The sequence below is a fragment of the Zonotrichia leucophrys genome, chromosome Z, assembly GCF_028769735.1.
Source record: "Zonotrichia leucophrys gambelii isolate GWCS_2022_RI chromosome Z, RI_Zleu_2.0, whole genome shotgun sequence".
NCBI classification, from domain to species: domain Eukaryota; kingdom Metazoa; phylum Chordata; class Aves; order Passeriformes; family Passerellidae; genus Zonotrichia; species Zonotrichia leucophrys.
The window spans coordinates 32,281,440-32,302,107 of record NC_088200.1 but is presented as its reverse complement, the minus strand read 5'-3'; the positions used below and the strand labels follow the sequence as shown (position 1 = coordinate 32,302,107).

Genomic DNA, 20,668 nt, shown 5'->3' with positions numbered 1-20,668 from the left:
GGACAAGAAGCTATCTTTGGAATTGATTTTGAAGGATTTAAGAAGTAACACTGTGTTCCTTAAAAAGTAACTCTGTGTTCCACGTCTAGAAAATAATATGTTTGTTTGTTTGTATATGGATTTCTCTACCATAATAAAGCAATGATATCTGCTTAAGTTATCCAGATTTATGAGCACCTCTCTTTTGGTGCCTTCTTTCACTGAGTTTGACTTAGTGATGTAGAAGTGAAAGGCTCCATATACTGTAATGAATCTCTTCAGTAATTGGTTAAAATGGGTTCCCTAAGATGGGTTCTACTCATCTGAATTCTTTGGTAACCAAAAATATCCAGATCTGTACCCACATAGTTCAACAGTTGATACACATTTGAATTCCTTTTTACTAGAATCTGAGATTATCTTTCAAAGATAAAATAAATAAATCCTCTAAATGAATTGTGCTTGCTTTAATATAATGCTCATTATGTTTAATATCATGCATGCCAGGTGAAAATTCAATTTTTAAATCACTGTTTCTACGCTGATAACACCTCAAAAATATATAGGCAGGTGCAAACAAGTCAAGTGGAAGTAAAAATCCTGTGTCTCCAAGACGGCCTGAGCGTGGGGTCCTGCCAAAAGGTCTGTCCTCTTCATTGTCCCCCAGACTTCTCCAAGAAGCGAGAGAGGTGCTGTGGGAGCAGACCTCTTCCTATGTCAGGACATGAGTTTGGAGAAGAGTCTGTGCAGCTGTGTCAAACAGTAGGCTGTGGCACAAAAAAGAGCCTGGGAGCTGGGTTGCAAAGGCAGAAAATCTGTCCGATTCTGATAAAGGACTGTTGTACTCTGGACTTTTCCTCTGTTTTCATGGAATGAGAAATTTTAATGATGCATTCTGTATTCTTTAATAATTTCTGACAGAAAAATACCTTTTGTATTTCCAGCTAGAGTGTAAACCACATTTCTTAACCATCTGCAGATAAAAGCTGAGAGCTGTAGACCTCCTCAAAAACTGAACAGCAACATAGAGTAGGGGTTTGAATTATGAAACAGAAGACCTGAGGGAGCACCAAACATCTTTTAATGTATTTTTCTACTACTTAAAAAAAATCCTATCATACATGATTTCAATCCCCAAACAATATAGTCCCCAAATAATTAATGTATGGGCATGTATTTGTGCAAAAAATAGATTTTATTTAACTTTCTTGTATATGCCTGTGTTGCTACACTCTGAACAAGAACTTCTACTGAAGTCACATGAATATGCATGCACAGTGCTGGCAGAGTCTGGCAGACTGTTAGTAGGAACCTGTTACTAGATAACAAAAACAATGTTTTGTGCAAATCACACTTTTATATGCACCAAAGTGTGCAAACCAAAAAGGTTTTCAGTAAGCATCAGTAGGCACATCTGTTGCACTTTGCAACCTTCTATAAAGTACTAGCAAAGCACTAAATAGAACTACAAAAAAATGAAAATATCCTCTCAATTTTATAAGTTGACCTACTTTTTAAAACTAGAAAATAGAAGGTACAAGATAGAAAATTTTACTCTAAAAATGTTCCCAAATGAATAATATGGAAGCTACAATAACCATTTACATTAAAAGTGCTCGCATAAAATGAAATTATGTATGAACAAGTGTTCTGAGGTTATCAGATATACCAAAGTACATAATTTTGGCACAGTCTCTTCTTTCTGCATGGATGAGAAGAGCTATTGAAAGACTGTGAGAAAAAATGTAATATAGACTGAGACCTTCCCATATGTGCCCTTGCAGCACCTGGCAGCTTAGTGAGCTACATCTTTGGAAGTTGTTTCCAGAACAATGTGTTAAAACAGCACTGCACGTGTCTCTGCATGCTTGTGAACCAGATCTCACACTGACTCCATTTACTGTACTTTATGTCCCTTGGTGGAGCAGTTTTGGAGTAAATAAATTGTTTTCCTTTCAGGTAAAACTAGAAACAGAAGATGAGCTCTTAGAGCTCAGAAGTGTTCCAGTAATGTGCTTCAACCACTAATGGGAATTTAGCCCTTGGGACTACAAGTTGCTTCACATGCAAACGTGGACATCTGACCTCACAGCATCAATTTTTGTGTTATATCTGATATAATTGCTAATGCAAGAATGCCTCTGAGAGACAGGGAATAATCTTTTCTACAACATCTTTATGCCATTCATAATTTTACAGATCTCTAGTATCTGTTTTCTCTAATATGCTTTCCAAACAAAAGAACTTTTGGATTTTCTTTGTATGGAAAAAGCTTCAAAACTTCAGACTATCCTTTCCACATTATGCTTCACCCTCCTTTATTTTTCTCTGAGATGATGTAATCTAAAATTATGTGCAAAATTTGAGTTGTGGGATCACCACAAATCCAGACAATGACAAAACATTTTGTTATTATTCCCACTTACCTTTTTATTGTGGCTGTGCATGAAATGTTTTCAAAAAATTAATCCCAGTATTATCCAAATGTCTTTTTTTAAATGGCAATAGCTGATTTACAGCACACTACAGTGAATATTATGCATTATGGAGATGACTAATGCCTCTGTGTACACCTGACTGTCCTCATAGTGAAAGTGTTTTCCTTGCAATCTGAACACTTTATATGCCTTAATTCTCATCCACTTGCCACGGAACACTGTGAACAGGTGGTCTGTCCTCTTGGTGGTCTCCTTAGAGGTATGATAAGGCTGACTGAAGATCCTCCCCAAAGCCTACCCTCTCCCTGACTGAAGAAGCCAGTTCTTTCAGCCTCTCCCTCTGGGTCAGGTTCTCCAGGCCTCTGAGCATCCCAGCCAAACCTGGGTCGCTCTGCCAAACCTGCTCCAGTCTACTGCTGTCGTCCCTGTACAAGGGAGGAAGGCAAACCTGCAGGATTTTAGATGTGGTGTGTTGGGCAGTAGGGGATAAGAGCTTCGTCCACAGTTTTTCATATATCCTACTCCTGTTCACAAAGCCCAGGATGCTGCTGCCTTTCTTCACTGCCAGGGCATACTTCCAGCTCACCCACAGCTTGCTCTCCACCAGGATGCCCAGGCTTTTTCCAGAGATCTGTCCTCAGGCTTTCAGTGCACAACCTGTCTCTGCCAAGGGCTCTTCCTTCCCAGGTGCCGGTCTCAGCATTTGTCCTTTTTGAATTTCAGAGTCCTTCCAGAACATTTCTACAGCTTGTCAATGTATCTCTGAATGGTAGCCCTGTGTTGAGTCTATCAATCTGTCCTTAACTTTGCTGTTCTCTGCAGGCCTGATGAAAATGTGTTCTGTTGCTATCTCCAGGTCACGGATCAAAAGAACTGTTAGTTGTCAAGTTCAAATTTACTGTCTTTAGTGAAGTGAATAATTTAATATCACTATAAATTCTACCAGCTGTATATGTATCACTTTACACAGACCACTGTGTCATTCTGACAAGGTCTCAGTTTGAGTTGCTATGTGCTCTTTTACACTGTATTTTCCACCTCCTACTTGGGTCGGTTTTTCTTTTTGAGGTGCCTGGCAAAAGGGTCTTTGTCTGATGCAGCACCTGCATTTCTCCAACTTCTTATCCTGTCTGAATAGCAGCCCCACCACTGAGTCTTCCAATTTGTTGTCATCTGCAGACTTGATGAGAGCATGGAGGAAAAGAACAAAAATTTCCAAGTATTCTATAATTTTTCAAGTATACAGGTGTTTTTATGTTGCTTTCATGCTTTGACAAACAAGGTATCATCCCAAACTTCTTGCATAAATGCCAGCTTTCTCCCATAAGCACATCAAGAGGCATTATATTCTGATTAGGCTAACATAATAGCTAAATTGCAAGATTTTCTAGTTAAGATGAGCTGTGAGGTTTGTATTTCCAAGAAAGAAAAATCATATTTTGCTAGAAAGGTTTATGAGAGAGCAGCACTTATTCCGTGTGAATGACTGCAAGCATGTCCCATTAACTTCTCATCTCATGCCCCAAGCTTTCAGTCTCAAGCTCTCCATTGAAATTCAAGTTCCCAAAATATCCAGTTCCTTCCCCAAACTAAGGCCCTTTAATGAAACCACCATCCTTCTCAGATCCAGAGATCCACTTCTTCTGCATGAAAAGCTTGAACCTTACCACACTCTTGCCTCATTATTTCATCTCCACACACCTGTTGTCTCAGAAGTCTTTTTATCTAGAGAGAGTCATATCAAATTACAAACTTTTCTTTCTCCAGGATGCACAACAGAACCTTCAGCTTTCCTATGTTAAAACTTCTACTATCATCTTCCAAGGCCTTTTCCACAGCAAAATCATATTTCCAAACCTCCCTCACTATCCTGCTCTTACTTTCCTCTCACTTTCTCTCTGCTTTCCTTGCATATTTCACTCCTCTTGCCCTTCTAATATTATCTGTGGTCTCTTGCTGGCTGCCAGCACCTTATACCCATGACTTACATGACAGCTTAAACATCTCTCCTTTTCTTTTCCATCCCCAAAATCCACGTCCTACTTTTTGACAGCTGTTGGGCTCTAAAAACCTGGATGTAAAATGTACTTAAGGTACATTTGTACCTTAGTACCAAATGTACTTTCCTTTCCTGAAACCATTTTTACTTTCACTATGTTGTCTGTCTTACCAGTTATAGACTTTTGCTGGGCTTTTGGTTTAAGTGTTAAATTCTATTGCAGTCTCAGAGAGGGAAGTTGTGTTTAAGCAGTAATTTGTGCCTGCTTAAAATGTTATTTATTGAACTCACTGTGCATATGATATACTGATGGCCTCTGCACATGAATAAATCAGTTGCATGCAGGCAATTTAGTGAGAAACACACAGATATTGCTTTTTAAAGGTGTCAAAGACCCCTATCTGAAAGAGTCTAGATAAGCAATCAGTTACTGTGAAAATCTGAATATGCCATGCCCTGAAGCCTTTCATATGGGACACAAGACTTGATTCCATAAGGGACACTCCTTTCCATAAGGCAGAGCTGGGAACCACTGTTACAGCTAGATGTCTGCTTTGTGACTTTCATAAGGCATTTAATACAAAAAGAAGAACAACATGCTACAGACAAAACTATGTAGAAATCCCAAACTGTGGAAGTGTCACTGATGTACATGTCATTTGTCAAAACAAAAGGCTTGCAAAAACGTCAGTCCTACAGAATAAAGCACCAGACAAACAATGCTTCTTGCTGTCGGGTATTAGCAAAACTACTGGGATTTATATCTAAGAATAATCTTCCCTCTCTTAAAACTTTATAAATCCTTTGTGGATCTGAGAAGAGAATACAACAAAATGAACCAGAAATATACAAAATGGAAAGGATAAAAAACTCCAACCAAAACAATGAATAGAGGTTCCAATGGCAATAACAGTTCTTAAAAATATTTATTTCATACAGCTCTAACTTCCCATATTATTTTCAAAATGATAAGTTTTCAAAATTTTAAGTACAATTTTTTTGGTAGCTAATCTCAGAGTTTTTCTTCAGAGGTGTGTAAATAAAATGAATGCAGAATTTAAAGTTATTGATTACAAATCAATACATAAAAGCCATACTTGAATTCGGCATTTCTTTGGATCATTCATGGCCAATACCTTAAATTAACATCTCTCAGGCCTTTAGGACAGTGACAATTTTTCATTTGGACTTCTTCCTCTGTGAAATACTGTAAATTGCATTCCATCACAATTACAATTATTTTCACTTGACAAATTTGGTGGTTTTACTCTAGAGTGGAAATAAATATAAGATCTTCTTCCATTCAAATACAGCTTGTCAGATTTCAGTGAGAATTATTTATAAGTGAAGTTTTTCCCACATTCCTACTATTAGTTTGAATTCTAAGAAAAAAATGCAGCATCACTTTACCAGTTAACAGTGATGTTCAGAATACTAAGCAAATAAAGAGATAAAAAGTTAGAAGACAGTTACCTCTTGCTATTTTATAGATAAAAAATTCAGCTTTTACAAACTAAAATATGAACCCATGAAGTTAGCTTATATATTGTGAAAAATAAGCAGATTGTGAGAAAAGAAAATGAGTAAGTTTGAAAATTAATGCCAAAAGCCATAAAGCCACATTAAATGCATGCATACACATTTTACATTGGCTATCCTGCATAACTAAATATCTCACTCTTTATTAAATAAGAAATCTATTTACCAATTTTATGAAAATTATTCAATAGCTACTGTGTCCAGTCCCTCTCAGAAACTCAAAGAAAAAGTAGAACTCATAATTTCTCTCTTGGGCTGTTTATTTTCCTGAAAATAACGGAATCAAGAAACGAGAGGACTGTGGGAGGGCATAATGACCTTAGAAAACATGCTCAGCCTGTGATTATTATCACAGAAAACATAATCATCTGTGATTATTCTATAATTATCAATACTCACAAATAGAAGCCACTTGGCTAGCTCAACTGCTAGGATACGTACTAAAATGGGAGTAATTAATTCACATATCTCAGTGTAAAAGTCACTTGACTTTGGGAGACTTGAAGAAATTTTGGAAGATATTCAGGATGCAGATCTTTTTTTTTTTTTAAGTAACTAGGTGAATTACCCGTTTGTTTTTTCTTTCTTCCCCCAAATCATAACACAAAAAGTACCAAACAGTCAGAATATTATGTAACAGTTGAGGAATGATATCAAGGAATGAAGCTGCATGGTCTCATGCATGTCACAGAGATCCAAATGCATAGGTTGCGCACATTCTAGACCATAAAATGTGTTACTTTGATTTTAAAGGTAAGACTTGTACATGTATATTGATGACATACAAATTACAGTTATGGTAATTTTAATACATTTGCCTTCAGGAGAGGGAGTTGTAATGACTTTTGTTCACATTTGTTTGTAAATAAATTGTATCTTAACAGTGAATTTAACTTGTGGACAATTTCTCTTTTTTCCAAGACCATGCAGACAATAAAAACCAGGGAATTTCAAACAGCAACTTAAGGTTGTTTCTGCTTCTGTGGTTATGTGCATCAATAATCTATATGAAAAAATAATTTAAAAAAGTATTCTGAATATTCTAATTCAATGAGATTTCATCTTATTTTTAATCTACTTTCTGCTTCTCTACCATTCTATCTAATCTCTTACTCATCATCAACATCATTCATCTCTCTCCTGCTGTTCCTACATTTTACCACTGAATGTTTCTGTACATCATGTTGTATTTGTATTTGTCATCTTCCCAGATGACCAAATACTGTATTTCAGCTGCCAGCAACTCTTCCTAAGTTATCATCACAAAAGCCTTCCCCTGTTTGTGTCATATTGCTGTAATGGCATTGGCTACCTCTAGCTTCATTCTTCCCTCTCTAAGTACTTACATCCCTTTAGGCTCTGTTTGTACAGACTGCTACCTCACAATATATAGAGAGGCAAACACTATCGATATTGATAGGTAGACTTATTATATAATAAGAGATGACTGAATAAGTACAGAATAGCATTAAAAAAATATGTCATATTGTTTCTTGTCTTTGATGCAAATGCTACTTGACATGATGCTTAATTCTCTCTAGATTCTTATTTTGTAACCTGCATGATTGCTGTATTTTTTTCTAAGCGTAATATTTAATACTAATGATGATTTAACAAAATACTTTGCAGAGTTTTGTAACTACTGTTAAAATCGTTTCAGTGCTTAAGGCTTTAATGTTTTAATCCAGTGTCATTGATAACAGTAGATAATAGTAATGCAAATACTCTCTTTAAAATAAATTAATGAATTGTCCCTACTTCTCCTAAGACAGGGGCAGTGTGATGGCAAAAATCAGAAGGAATACCGGTAATAGGCATGCCTCACCACACCCCTCTGTAAGACATGGCTCTGTGCATTTGCACAAAACATTCAGTTCATCTGCAAATCTGGCAACACAAGTCCCATAATTTCTCTGGAGAAACTGGTGAATTACCTTTCTTGGACCCATGCATCTGTCTTTAAAAAAGGCATGTTCAGTTTTAGCTATTGTCAATACTCAAAATTTCTATTTCCCATCTGAGCAAATAAAAGAAATGTTCCTCCGGATAATGAAAAAATTCAAAGTACAAGATTGTATCTTTAGAAAGCTGGCACAGTTTTTCTGAACTGAAAGTTTTCTGATGATGACAGTACTTAACCAGTTTTTAGGAAGTTAGCCAAGACTTCACAGAATGAGCTGTCTAAAAAGCCTTCATAGTTGTTCAACATAAAATTAAAAATAAATTTTCACAAAGCAGATTTATTAAAAAGTTAACTAGAAAGAAGTCATTTGAAATAAAAAAAAAAATGCTTATGAACTGTTAAAAATTCCTTTCTTTAGTCCTTTTTTAGTTGTGCAATGGTTTTTATCTCTGATTTTTCCTGATGCAATTTCAAGCATTCAATTTTATCTACTCAGTAAGTACATTCACCAAAGCTCCTGAATCTGCTCTGTTGTTTGCAAATCTCTGGCTTCTTTAAGAAGGTATGGCTAGTCTGGCTCTAGACTAATTAAAATATTATCACATTTTAGTGTTTATTATTCTCATTCATCACCTTGAGTTCTTTCATGCTTCTTCTTTTGTCCTTCATCAAATCAAAATGTCAGCTTTTGTTTTCACATTAAAGGATCTCCACAACTCTGTATTGCCTAAAAAATGTTGCCTATCTTTTTACAATTATGTTGTGCAAGCACCACATTCTTCCAAAAATCTTGTCAGGTTTCTGTCCAATAAATACTCCACGATCAAAGTGAATTTTTGCTTATGTCCAGCTTTGGAATGGGTACAGAGTTATCTGTCACTGGTACAGGTGTATGAAGTAGTAATCACAGCATATTAGGCAGGAAAAACACTGTATGTGGCTGTCCTTCTTTCTTCCCTATCCGCTCATTGACAGCGATGAAGGCAACTGATACATCTACCATCTATTAGCAACCAAAAATTATTATGTAGCAAACAGAGTTTCTGTGAGGTATCAAATAAACGGACTGAACACCAGGCAAACTTAACTTTTAATTTAAGATGTATTTAGACCAGCAGAGTTGAAACTCTCTAATGGTTACATGAGTACAAACTGCTCTCTAGGTCATGCATTTCAGCGCTGGGGAAGAATACACAACATAAAATTTATTAAACATAATAGTTAACAGCTACAGCTAACAGTAACAGTATAGCTAACAGCTAATTAAGAATATAATATAATCATTTTTTCCCTATTCCCTATTCTTCTTGGGTAGCTGGCAAGGATTATTCTCCACTTCCACTAAAACACATAAAAAATACTTGCTATTTCCTGTCACTGGTGAAGAAAAAAGGCATCTTTCCTTTCACTTATTCATAGAGACCAATCTGAACCTGAACTAATCACAGCAGAACTTTACACAAAACATAAATATTAAAATCAAGAGATATTTTATGCTCTAAACAAATTCTGTAATGAAAGACTACCACTTAAAAAAATTAGTAATTTAAAGTTTATCCAACGTGATTAAACAAAGATTATATATTGTTTTCAGTAGTCTCTAGAAAGCAAATAGTAAATATTTATGTGATCTTATTTAATAAATAAATAAAATAGAACCCTTCTATGATGGCTTAAATAAAATCATAATGAAAGGCACTATTTTATCAAACTGCAGAACATCTTATAAAAAAGGCATACTGAGTAGTCTAAAGGTCTTCCTACCCTATCATTCTTTTCCTGACAAGTCAGACTATGAGGAAATGGTCAGGATTGAAAAAAAGTAAGCACAAGGCAAGCATATTGCAACACTTTTCCCTCTCAGTCCCAGGGACTTGCATTTCCATGATCTCTGCAGACAAATGTGGTACCTTTGAGTTTAACAGGAACAAGAATCTGTCATTATTTGAACCCATGCTTTGGGGTAATGATAATTTTATTTAATGTCTCTTAGTTCTTTTGCAAAGTTCCAGTTCTTTTATTATGAGACAGTGAATAACAGCAGCATACATACACTTCTGTCATGCCTTTCATGATCTTAATTACCGCAATCATCCCCCCTCTTTTAGTAATCTGTTTCTTTGTGTGAAGTATTCTAGTCTATTTACATAATCCTCATCAGGAAACAATTTAAAACTGACTTTCTCTTTTATCTTTTCTGTACCCTTCCTGCTAGCTACCTTGTTTTGTGATGAAAAGAAAACAATGTAAACATTGCTGAAGAACACTAGGTTCCAAGACAGTCTCCTGCCACTGATTGCACTTGGTTTTAATTTTTATTATCCCAAATATTTCATACTGTAAGCAAATCTTACATCTTCATATCTTGTAAAAAATACACTGGATAATACAAGCTGTAATTTAGACCCATACAGGATCCATATGATATATCTTCAGTGAGAAAAAATAATAATATATTTGTATTCTTTGTTTGGCTGGCTGTTAATGCTTCAAAGGACTTTCCCTCTTATCCTGAACACAGCTATATTTTATCAAGCATCTTTAGAAAAGGACCTTAAAAGTTTTTAGGAATTGTAAGCTGCAGAGTGAAAACCCTGACACCCCTACAAGTTAATTTGGGTGTCTCTGGTGCAGCTGTGGGCCATGGCTCCATAGGAGGTCCAAGATGCTCTTACCTTGTCTCACTGACCAGCATGAACACTTGGCTGCCTAAGCAGAACTAAAGATGCCAATCTAACATCCATTCAGGGACATGTCAAATGGGGAAAGGCTACAGTATACCTTTTTGCCATGGCCATTCTAGCACAACCCTTGGTGTTGCATAATTACAGCTACCCATATTCCTGCCACACCAGGAATATTGGTAGCCTACAGTACCATGGTTAAATGGAAACAAGCAATCCTGATGACACGTACAAATTAGACAGAATTTGATTCCCTCCAGTGCATTGATGAACCAGTAGAGACAAATCAGCAACCATAATTTCTGAGTAGTAAATTACTTTCCTACACAGGCTAGTGCTGGAGGCACTCTTTAGGACTGGAACATCCTTTTCAATGAGAATGTGGCTCTGAAGGAGTCTCTAAAGAACAGCCTCTGCAAAACAGATTAAAATATAAACAAGGCTGATACCATTATTATATTGATACCATATTTTGTTCTAGCACTGTTGGCAAAGTAACAGGGAATGAAGTGGCAGCCATGAAGCTGAAATTTAAAACTTCTCTGTAGCAAAGACCTTTTAATTTTAAAACTTCCCTTCCATTTTCTTTTCCTTTCAGATTGACTTCTACTTGGCAAGATGCAGAAGGAGAAGCATAAAGGCTATTTAGTGCATAGCCACTCCATGGGACCCAAGGGGGACTCTGGAATCAAGAAATCAATTTACCAGCAGGAGCTGACAGAACTTGTGGGCAAGGAAAACGGGTACAAGAGTTAGGGCCCAAGTGCTGACAAATCAGTAAAATGACAAAGTGGCCATCAGTGGAGCTGACCTAAGACACTCAACCAGCAGGTTTGGATTCTGTCTTTTCTGTATTAGTGTACTATAAGCCTAGCAGACACTGAGACAACACTTTCCAGTGAAGTGTGTCTTTTTTAGGCAGAAAATTCACTTTATGTGAAGACTGCAGATCGCAAATGCATTTTGTGACAAATAGACGTATGCAAATTAACTTTTTGTGATTTGACAAGCCCTACTGAGGAATCTTGTGAAGACAGGCAGAGAGAGCTGGGCCCATTTAGTCTAGAGAGGAGAAGGCTGAGAGGGAAGATCAATAACATATATAAATATCCCAAAAGTGGGTTTCAAGAGGATGCTGCCCGACTGTTCAGTGCTTTCCAGAGACTGGGAAAAGAGCAATGGCCATGAACTAAAACACAAGAAGTTCCACCTCAACATGAGGAAGAACTTTGTGTTGAAGGTGGCAGAACACTGAAACAGGCTGCCCAGGGAGGTACAGCCTCCCTCTCCACAGATATTCAAAACCCAGCTGGATGAGTTCCTGAGTCATGCGCTCTAGGTGACCCTGATGGGATGGATTAGAAGAACTTGAGAAGAATAGTCCAAAATAAGGATTATTCTGGGAGCCTTCTGCCAGCATTGCTCTTTATAGCTAAAATGAAACGCTGCACCTTCTATTTTCAGTAACACCTGTCTTGTTTCTTCTCAGTAGATCACAGTTATCTGAACTTGAAAACTAGTATCACTTTATTTGGTTATTTTAAACAAGGAAGATTTAACTTAAAACTTGTACATTTTTTGTTTCCAACATCCTGCCTTTTTTGCCTATCAAATTGAAATCACGATAAGAAGAATCTTGAATCAAGAAAGTAAATTTTAGTATTGTACCCCTATTTTAAAGACAGAGATACAAAGAAATTTACCTACTGATTAAAAGCTTTCTCTAAAGGAAATGGTTCACCATTTTCTCTAGAGAATGATTACATAAAAGGTCATAGCAGATGTGACCTACTGAAGTGATGGTAATGGTTTTAGTAGGCTTGGAAAACACTCTATTGCAATCCTGATGCAGAAGTCAATATTTTTATTAAGTACCTAAAGACATGAGATTAGGAAAGAATCTGCACAGATTTCATTGTATACAACACTGGAGGAATGTTTTCTAGATTAAACATTTGAAAAGATAGAAACAAACATTCTATTTTTAACTAGACTTTCCATTTAATTGCCAAGTTTTATATAAAACATCAGCAACATTAACAGATGGAGGGGATTCCTATTAGACTAGGAATAATTATGATTCCAAATACTAACCAAAGGCTGTAACTCAGAGGTTCTATAATCCCCCTCTGCAGCTCTGAGCACCTACTTCTACTTTTCTTGAGTCATCTCTACAACCTTATTCCACAGGCAGGCAGCCAGCATCTATCTACAATGCAATCATCATTACCCTGACTACTTTATCCTTTATCTCTGCAATGTATTTCTACCTCAGATTTATGCAAAAGCTTTAGAAATAACACTTTTAGGCACAGTGTACTAAATGTCTCAGTCATTTTTAATTTCTGCACTTGATTACACCAAAGTCAATGTCAAATTAAGTATCATATTTGCAATTTAAATTATTCTAATCTCTTATTTTAGCTCACATTTCTGTATCAAATTACTGTTGGGGACCTACCCTTTGTTGGTGAACTTTCTGTGACTGTACAGCTCTTACAGAATGCAATTCCACTTTAATGGCATACAAAGGCCACACTTAAGTTATTCAATTATGATATATGATAATAAGATCCAATTGAGTGTGCTTGCTATTTAACTTTTCTGTTCAAACTACACTATTTATCTGTTATAAAATCTATTTAAGAAAATTATTAATTGAGATGTTATTTCTATTGTGAAATTGCAATTTTTTGAAGTTGTCAGTACTCAAAAGAATAACTAATATAGTATCTTTTTTTATCTCATATGAAACAGAAGATATTTTATGGAATTTAAAATTAGTTTTTTAACTTTTCCATGTATTAAAAATCTGAATCGGAAAAGAAGAATTGCTTTCCTTCATGAACAGCATTTTCATTTCATCATTAACTTATCCTTGACCAAACACCATATAGACAGCAATACCATAAGCAATGTTTATGAAACAAGTTGAACAAGGGAATTCTGTTGATTACTTCATTGGAAAAACATACAGTGCAATACAAGGGCAAACTAATCTGGAGCAATTTTCATCGGTGTAAAGCTCAAAAGTGCTGCAGTGCTGAGGTTTCTTTCTTTTTGTATAAGAACTGAAAAGTTAGGGTTGTTTGTATTATTAAAGATAATTCTACATTCCCTGTGGAAAATCTCATATGAAAGAAAACTCACATGTAGATTACCAAATATAATTGGCTACGTGAATAAGTTCAGGAAAAAAAGTAAGGACAAAGAAGTGCTTGATTTTATCTAGCAGTCCTGCAATGTTCATTAAGTCAAAATTAGTAAACCTGATAAATTTTGTATATAATCTAAACTTCCTAACAGTAACATTTGTCTTCTCATATCCCAATCTAGTTCTGAGGTCTGATTTTATTTAGCATATCTAATGAGTGATTTACTGGCTAAGGTATACTATTTTTACATCTGTGGTATTAAAATGATATTGTGGAAGAGGTTTTGTCACAATGAAAGCTGGAATAATATGAAAAGAGCTTCCAGATACTCCATGAACACTGGACCTGCTGGATATGAAAGTGAAAGAGCATATGCATTCCTAACATGGCTAGAGAATTTCTTCTTTGCCAATGCAGTATTGTACTGCAGTATTTGACAGTGCACTCCTATACAGAGGTGGTTATTTTCATGTTCAAATTTGCAAAATTTCATTGCTTTCTGAGCACTGTAATGACATCCCTTTTCACTCCAGTCACTCTACTCATGTACCCACCCTATTCCTCTTCCCATTCTTTATATTTGATTTCTGAAATTATAACATCTTATTAGGCTATTAGGTTTTAATTAAAAGAAAATTAATCTAAGTACCCTCTTTATCCCTTCAGATCTCAGTGGTATCAGGGTTTCCCTTTGCAATGAAATCTAATATGGTGTCAGAAGACTTTTGCTGCCACTATTCTCAGCATTTTATGCCTGTTAAGTTTGAGCAGTGTCCTGAGCCAGCGAACAAAACCAGTTATGGAAACCAAATATAGAACTTTAGGTGTTGCCAAGTACAATTTAGATATAAGCCCAAATAAACAGTCCAGGAAGAAAATACTATATACTTGCATTTTGAAAGCACACAAACCTGCGGTAGTTTTTATTGAAATAAAAAGTCAGAAGAGAGACAAGGCAGCAATCCTCTTATTGAGAAATGCAAAGACAAAGTTTCAGACAGCTTTGTGGGTTGTGTGTCTCATTAACTAGATTTAACCATGTTCCCATTTAGTGTGGGACCTTTAGGCTATACTTTGGAGACACATAATTCCAGCTCTCAAAATTATCTTTGGCAAATTTTTAGGTGTAACAATACTGAAACTTTATGATGTCTCCAGATCTTTCTTTTATTTCTACTTATTTATGCTTTGTACAATTCTTAGCATTGAGAAAGATATTTATGAAAGGCATAATTTGTGTAAGACTACAAAACATAAAGGAACTATGTCACATGCATAATATACATTAAAATATACCAATAAGCCCAGCATTAACACTCCTACTCTATTAACTCCTGTTAGAGAAAGTAAATACTCGTCCTCATTGTCCTGCCAACAGTTTTTTCTCTGAGTAATACCAAAGATAATCTATGAGTTCTCAAATTTCTCAAGCCTGCTATTTTTTATGGCCAAGAACATTTCTTGATATTATCAGTATCAAATTATGACATTACTTGACATGATTTTATAAGTGGAGTTCCAGAATTTATCAAATGTCACCTTTACAAAGGTCTGGGTAGACTTATACAAGGAATATAAAATGCAACTCCTTTTTTTTTCCACATACTTTTAGACGCCATCTGCTCCTGCAAACAGGAAAAGCATATCTGCTAGCTAGCATTATGAAAAATGTATACAAGTAACTACAAGTAAATTTACATGAGGCCTGCTGAAGAAAGGCCATTAGACTGAAAGCAGGGAAATATGGGTAAACAGTGAATCCTGCATTTAGATGGTCTAACTTAAATTTGTTCAGTTCATGATCAGTTAATCCTGAAAATGTTTAGTGTTAAAGTAGCAACAAAAGCCTAAGTTTTCTTCATGCAATAAAGAGAAAATGAAATTAAAACACCCATATCCATTACTGTATTTTGTATGCATAATATATGGAATAATATATATCATTCAAAATTTTTATTTGACTTCTTTTATAAAAGTCTGATTCTTCTGATTTTTTTTAGACATTTTTATTTACCACACTCAGAACTAGCAACTTTTGTCCTAGAGTAATTTTTTTTATTCTACTATGCAGACAGACATTTTTCTAAGAAAGAAGCTATATAAAAACTATCCTGACAATGTGTACAGAATTAAAGATTCAAAAATAAATTAAAAGGTACAACCACAATTGTCTTTTTACAGTTTGCAGTTTATCTTCAGATTCAGAGCAGTGTTTATGAATCACCCATGAGAATTACACTCATCTCTACTTCAAGAATCACCTGTCTGTTTGCCGATGGCACGTATTAATCAGAGTCTTATTTTCAAATATTACACTTGAGTTTGAATGACATTTAGGCAAAAATTAAAAATCTTACCTTCAAAAACTCTGAATGCTTTCTTGCAGCTTGGTAGAGGCCATTTAGCAGAATTGGATTTTTGAAAATTTTCCTTTAAATTCAAATATTCCACAGGGAAAAAAGATCTGGTAGAGTTATTCAGATCTACAATAATTAAGGGGAAAGAATACATAGATCAATGCTCTAAATAAAGCATAATAATAATTTGCATAAATTTACACAAAATAAAAAATGCCATATCTACTGTGTAATTCTTCTGATTATAACACCTATTTTTTAAAAATCACATTTATGCAACCATTTCCATACACAGCGAGAGCAAGTTGTAAACATGCTGCTTCTTTGGAAAAAAAAATTAGAAAAGATTATGTCATTATGATAATTTCTGGCAAAATTATGCATTTAAGAAATCAAGCTATTTAACTTACAAAACTATTATGATCTCTCTTAATAAAAATTATATCCATAAAAATGACTGTGGTATTAATTCTCAGCTTTTTGTTTAACATCACCATTCAGTAATAGTCAGTAATGCAAAGAAAGGGGAAGAACCTGAAATTATTTTTAGATTTTAAAAAGTACTTTGGATTAACAGGAAGTTAATAATGTTAATTAATTAATCCTGTTAATTAATTATTTTATAAGTTTTTAAAAAAACATTTGTAGGATGATTCATGATACATTGCAGGAGTTTGCATTATGCACTAATCTCAAGAAATCAACATCTTCTCAGTGTATAATTTGGGGAAATACCTACATGGTTGCAACTTAAAACTGCCAAACTAAGATATTCATAGCAATGCAATGGAAAACTAAAAACAACAGTATTTTCCTAACATAGAATTGATCAACTGATAACAAACAGGGTTGCTAAGCTAGTAGTTAACAAGAAAAACTTCAACCCCCTGCTCATCAATTTGTGCCTCCAAACCAAGATGGCTCCAGATAAATATTAATAGTAGCTGGTACCATAATTCTTTCTGTACCTTCAAAGTAAGAAAAGACATTCACAGGATTTTTGAGAAGGCTTTTTTTATTACTTCATGTGGTCCAATCTAATGGAACATGCTTTTCCAATAATAAATATTTTATGAAAGAATAAAATCTTTTTCTCTGGCAAATTTAAGAAAGCTAAGACATTAACAGATTTGAAGTAAAAACCCCAGGCTAGTTTGATTCTAAAAATTATACTTTATTTCACCATGTCACAATGCAGGTGGCATGGAGCTACACAATACATGAAGAGCACAGAATCTTCAAATCCTCCCTCTCGTTATGTGAAAATAGAGCTACTGCACATATAAACTGCTGTCACTGAAGGAAAAAGGGCCTTTTCTCTCCAAAATGTAAAATGAACAAATTGTGTATTTTTCACTACTGTATTTAAATTTTTATGAAAGAGCTTTATATGCTACTGAACATATTTGGATTAAGTACTATTGAGATTCAGTCTTTTCATGAGATTCTGCTTGCTTCTCACAGCACAGAGAACATTTTATTTTCCTGCTACAGACCACAGAAATCAACACAGTTCTTTCAATTTTATTCAAATTTAAATACTGAAACCTCTGGTGAGGCATCTAATTCCTGTTTCTCAGAAAAAACAGTGGTGACAAGTCTTACTGGCTTCTAGAAGCCTGCTTGGCTGGGCTTTCAATGAAAGATCCCCTCAGGCTGGCCAGGTCACCTGTCCCTCTACAGGTACATGACCCTCTTTCCCTGCCATGTGCCTGGACCTCCCTTGCACAACCACTACCCTCAATCTGTATTTCTCCAAAGCGGGGGATTTATTGCACATGTGTGTCAGATCTGGCCCTTCTTGCAAACAACATAAATTAAATTTTTATTAATGGAAGTGCAGAAGATCACTCCCTGTAAGTGAAGCATTTAAAAGATGCTTCTTTTAAGTTAAGTTACTTGATGGAATCAGCTCAAGAGCTGTTTTCTTAGGTGTATCCTGGGCACATTGTCATCTGATCAGATGTGAGTTTATTGTGATGGGAGAAGGGCTTCTAAGAAAGCCTTTAAGAAAGATGGGAACACATAGTAAACACCATAGAACAACCTATCTGGACTGGAACTCATGCTTAAGGGATCCTGTAAAAAAGGCTCAGCTGACCAAGGCAACTGGCCAGAGGAATTGCCTTTGTGAGTCAAATATGGCTTTGTAGCTCTCAGTTAAACACTGATTTTCTCCATAATTGATGGATAATTGATCTCTTAGCCCTTTTTTGACACGTTACATGCATCCTTCTGTTGCAGTTATGTTCAGTCGGCAAAACTGTACAAGCTAAAGAGTGAACTTCTGAGTATATCCTTAAATTCTTTTTTTTTGACAAATCTTTGTAAAATATATGCACTCACACATATTTTACAAAAGGAAAGCTGCAGAGAGCATCGAAAATAAATTAATGAGGGACATAAAACATCCCAGCTGCAGCATTAGAGAAGTATGTAAAGACTACAAGCAACTTTGCTTTGTTACCTGCACAAACCTATAGTAGCAGTGACTTAAGCATAAGTTTTTAAAGGCTTAATAACTCTTCTGAGTGGAAAAAAATACCAAATTACTATGCTTTACATTGCTCTGGCACCATTCATCTTCTTAATGTGCTGGTTTTACTAATTCCTCTGAGGATACAATATCATCATCAACACCCCTTAGTTAATTTAAAAGTTGTTAGGTATGTTATACACTGGAATATTTCAAAATATTTTTCTTAGTATATACAATAAAACAAAGCTAAATTACTGTACCTATTTTTAAATATCTTGCTAAGTCAAGCACATATTGCTATATACTGAATGGCAATATACAAATAGCTGCAGATTTCTCTCATCTGAAGTAGTTAATACAAAACATATTATATACTGTTATGGCCCACTATTTATAGTAGACTATATTTACAAATCTATGATACCTTATGTTCTCCTTAGGCACATAATTCTTCTTCCTCAAAAGAGCTACATACGTATTTAATATTTTAAGAGTGGGTAAGGTTGAATGGGATGTCTTGAGAACAGCTAGTCCAACCTGCTCTGGCAGGGTCAGCTGCACAGGGGCCCAGAACCAGCTGGGTTTTGACGGGTGTTCAGCAGCCTCTCTGACCAGACTGCTTGACATTCTCACACGAAAAAAAAGCTCTTTCTTGTGTTCAGATGGGATCTGTTCTGTTTGAATTCATACCGAATGCCTTTTGTGCTGGCAGTGAGCACCACTCAAAAGAATCTGGCTCCTTCCTCTTCACTCCCTCCCACCAGGCATTTTTACACATTGTATGTTAGATACTCAAAGGCTACAAATAATCCTAGTAATATTTCACTTAGAAAACTGTAACATGTTGAAAAGTTTTGCAAATACATTTTAGAAAGCATCTTTATTCTACTTTTGTGCTCTCCCAGTGGTAATTTTCTGCAGCAAATCTGCTAAATTGTTTTTTTAAAATTTAAATAGCCCTAGAAAAACCTAACTATCTATCAGTGAAACACACTTCATCTGTACATCAAATTGAAGGGAGCATCAAACATTAGGAAAATGAAATGAGAACAGCTTGAAATCTCTATACAGCAGACAGGCAGGGGTTGAGAGTGCTCAGGCTGCAGCTTTCCACCCATTTTCTCTGCTGCAGTGCATCAGTGCAGATATAGCCAGTCTCTAACCCTGGCAACCAGCAGCTGCTCAGCGAATCACCTTGAGGCAATAGGTTCACCTGAAAAATGCTTCCTTCCCATCCAAATGAGTTCTTTATCCCAGTCAGTTCCTCAAACTGACCTGCCATCAAATCATACAAAGTTAGGTCTGTTCAAAAGCAGAGTCTGTGGACAACCAGAAATAGAAGTGGGCAGCTCTGCTGATCAATGTGAAACCATACTTCAGTCTGCATCCCTAACCTGCCATCATCACAGCACTCACAACAGCTTAGCAAGATCTCAGCTCTGCAAGATCTCTGTAGCGTCTAAAATGAAACAAACACTCCTGCATGGCTGAGTCATTTCCATTACTTTGTGAACTGTCTATGCACAGTTTTAAGTGCTGTAAATGACCTGACTCCAGATACATGGTGCAATTTTATCAATGGCACTTGAATCCACCATATAAGCTTTGGACATAAAAGACTGACTCACGCTGTTCCAGATATTCTAGCTGCAGAACTACTTACCCTCTTCTATTTCTATACCCAATCTGACACCAAACACCCTACCCACCATATTTTCCAACTGTTAAGAGTTAGGAACACTAGAGATGAGGGTATAGGAGGCTAGGACAGGAGAATTTAAGAAGATGATCAAGGGTTGAAGAAGATGATCTCCAAGCCTTTAATTGTCTCTAAATTTAATGTCGTAAATGAAAAGAGCATTCTTTTGTGTGCGCCATGAAGTGAGCAATTTTGAAAATACTTTTCCATTAGGATAGTTTGAGAAATATTTATTATGTTTTGAGCTTGTTATTATTCAGGAAGAAGAAACAAAAGAATTCTACTAGAAAAGAAAGCAATCAGAATCTCATTTCTAAAATAAAAAGTTTAAAAGTACATGTCCTGAATAGCTACTTGACATTGAAGAGAACCTGCATGGAATGTTATTAGGAGATGTTAAATGGAAAGAAAATCTCACAGTGGATTAACATTACCA

The 20,668-nt window shown here is 35.6% G+C and overlaps 1 protein-coding gene across 2 annotated transcripts in view; it reads right to left on the bottom strand.

Moving 5' to 3' along the window:
• The window catches only part of RNF180 (ring finger protein 180), a 69,844-nt gene that overhangs the window by 3,268 nt on the left and 45,908 nt on the right, over window positions 1-20,668 (bottom strand). For both annotated transcript variants that reach the window (XM_064736535.1, XM_064736534.1), the window contains exon 6: window positions 16,055-16,180. In XM_064736535.1, coding sequence (XP_064592605.1) covers window positions 16,055-16,180 — 126 coding nt within the window. The remainder of the gene's footprint in view (window positions 1-16,054; window positions 16,181-20,668) is intronic.